Here is a 1,946-nt window from a genome sequence, read left to right on the forward strand (position 1 = left end):
CCCCCATATTTTGCCCACAAGGAAATTCCTCATGAGCTGTTAAAATTACACCATGGCAATGCAAACTGATAGCTTGTCTTTACAGGTGCAGTCATTCCCAGTTCACCAGACACAAATGCATATCCGATTGTTTCCCTGCCCCATTTTGCCTATGTTGTCTTATATAAAATGCAGATTTCCTGCATTATTCCTCTGCCTCATTTGTTTATGTCATCTCATGTAAAAAAAATCCAGATTCACTGAGCCAGAAAGATGCATGAATGACTATTTTTTTCTACCCACCTTTTACATGAAAATTGTGTACTTCTCAATATCCCACCCTTTCCCCCTTTAAATTTAGAGAACATCATCTTTGGAGAAAGGTATACACCTGTCCCCCAGGTGCATGTCCTTAACTCTGGCAAATAAATCTCCTAAAATGATTGAGATTTCTCTTGTCATTTTTCTCGATTGACACTTGCACACACATTATCTCCTGCAGACACAGATATTTTCTCTTTTGTAAGATCCCAACTGCAGAGTTATTCCATTAATTGTGATGATATCAATATCTTTCAAAGTCTGAGCATGAGCAATGTATATGCACTTGTTCTATTTTAAAGATCTCATGTTATGGTTTAGAACACAGGTCACTTTATTCACTGAATTCAAAGTATCAAATTTTTTTTGCTTAGAAAGCACTTAATGCCAGCCTAATTACACTCAGGTGACTGTGTGTCATTACTAACTTAACTCATTACCAGGTCTTTAACTTAGATGGCTAGTGTACACAACTATAAAACTCACCATTGTCATACCGGTGGATGCGTCTTTTCTGATAGGATACATGGATATCGTGTGTGTTTTCTTAAGGACACTTTTGGCCGGGCGCGGTGGCTCAAGCCTGTAATCCCAGCACTTTGGGAGGCCGAGACGGGTGGATCACGAGGTCAGGAGTTCGAGACCATCCTGGCTAACACGGCGAAACCCCGTCTCTACTAAAAAATACAAAAAAAAAGCTAGCCAGGTCAGGTGGCTGGTGCCTGTAGTCCCAGCTACTCGGGAGGCTGAGGCGGGAGAATGGCGTGAACCCGGGAGGCGGAGGTTGCAGTGAGCTGAGATCCGGCCACTGAACTCCAGCCTGGGTGACAGAGGGAGACTCCGTCTCAAAAAAAAAAAAAAAAAAAAGGACACTTTCCTTGTCTGAAATAATTGAAAAATAAATTGTTACCTTGGTATTATGGTAATAAAATTGTTTGAAAAACCCCAAGGCCCATTTACTTTTTTTCAAAAATTGACAGATGTGGCAAATGTGTCAAATGAAGAAAATACTTCAGTAGAAGAAACAGATTGTACAGCGTCAGCAATTAGAAAAGAGTTTTAAAATTAAAATGTGAAAAGAGTTCAAATGGAGATGAGATATCAGGCAGGTAAATGAGGGATGGTCTTCACAGGGATATCGGGAAAAGAGTCAGCATGTGACAGTTTAACCCCAACAAGTACATGAATTATCCTTTTCCCGAAAGTAAAAGAAAAGGCAAGAGGACACAAGAGTAGCATCTGACATATGAACAAAATGATAATAACATCTAAGGAATTCTGCTCCAGTAGCTTCACCTACGTTTTAGAAACTACCACTCATTTAATAAAACCGCTAATTAATATTTGATTGATATTATTCATTGACAAAGCACCTCCTCCTATTAGAGCACAGGACCCTGTTGCTTACCCAGATTCTGGCCTTGGAGAAATTCTCTTCCTTCCCGCCAGAGCTCTTTTCCTTGCTCCAGCTGCAAAATTCTATAGGATTTGCTTGTCTGGTACCCTGTTAGTGGAAACAGTACATGTGTTTTGAGTTCACTGTCAATAAATGTGCATTATCACCAACTGTAAGGCAGGCTATCAAGGAAGAATAAAAACAGTGAAGGTCAGCTCAGGCCACAAGACCTAGAACACAGAAAACTCCC

General features: G+C 40.3%; 1 protein-coding gene across 1 annotated transcript in view; it reads right to left on the reverse strand.

Annotated features, from left to right (window-relative positions):
* The window catches only part of LOC105520312 (putative zinc finger protein 705E), a 10,726-nt gene extending 9,873 nt beyond the window's left edge, over nucleotides 1-853 (reverse strand). Inside the window, exon 1 of the mRNA XM_011953950.1 lies at nucleotides 787-853. Within this exon, the coding sequence (XP_011809340.1) occupies nucleotides 787-828 (42 nt within the window). The 5' untranslated portion in view covers nucleotides 829-853. The remainder of the gene's footprint in view (nucleotides 1-786) is intronic.
* Nucleotides 854-1,946: the final 1,093 nt, after the last annotated feature.

This window comes from Colobus angolensis, unplaced genomic scaffold (assembly GCF_000951035.1).
Source record: "Colobus angolensis palliatus isolate OR3802 unplaced genomic scaffold, Cang.pa_1.0 Scaffold378, whole genome shotgun sequence".
Classification (NCBI taxonomy): Eukaryota; Metazoa; Chordata; class Mammalia; order Primates; family Cercopithecidae; genus Colobus; species Colobus angolensis.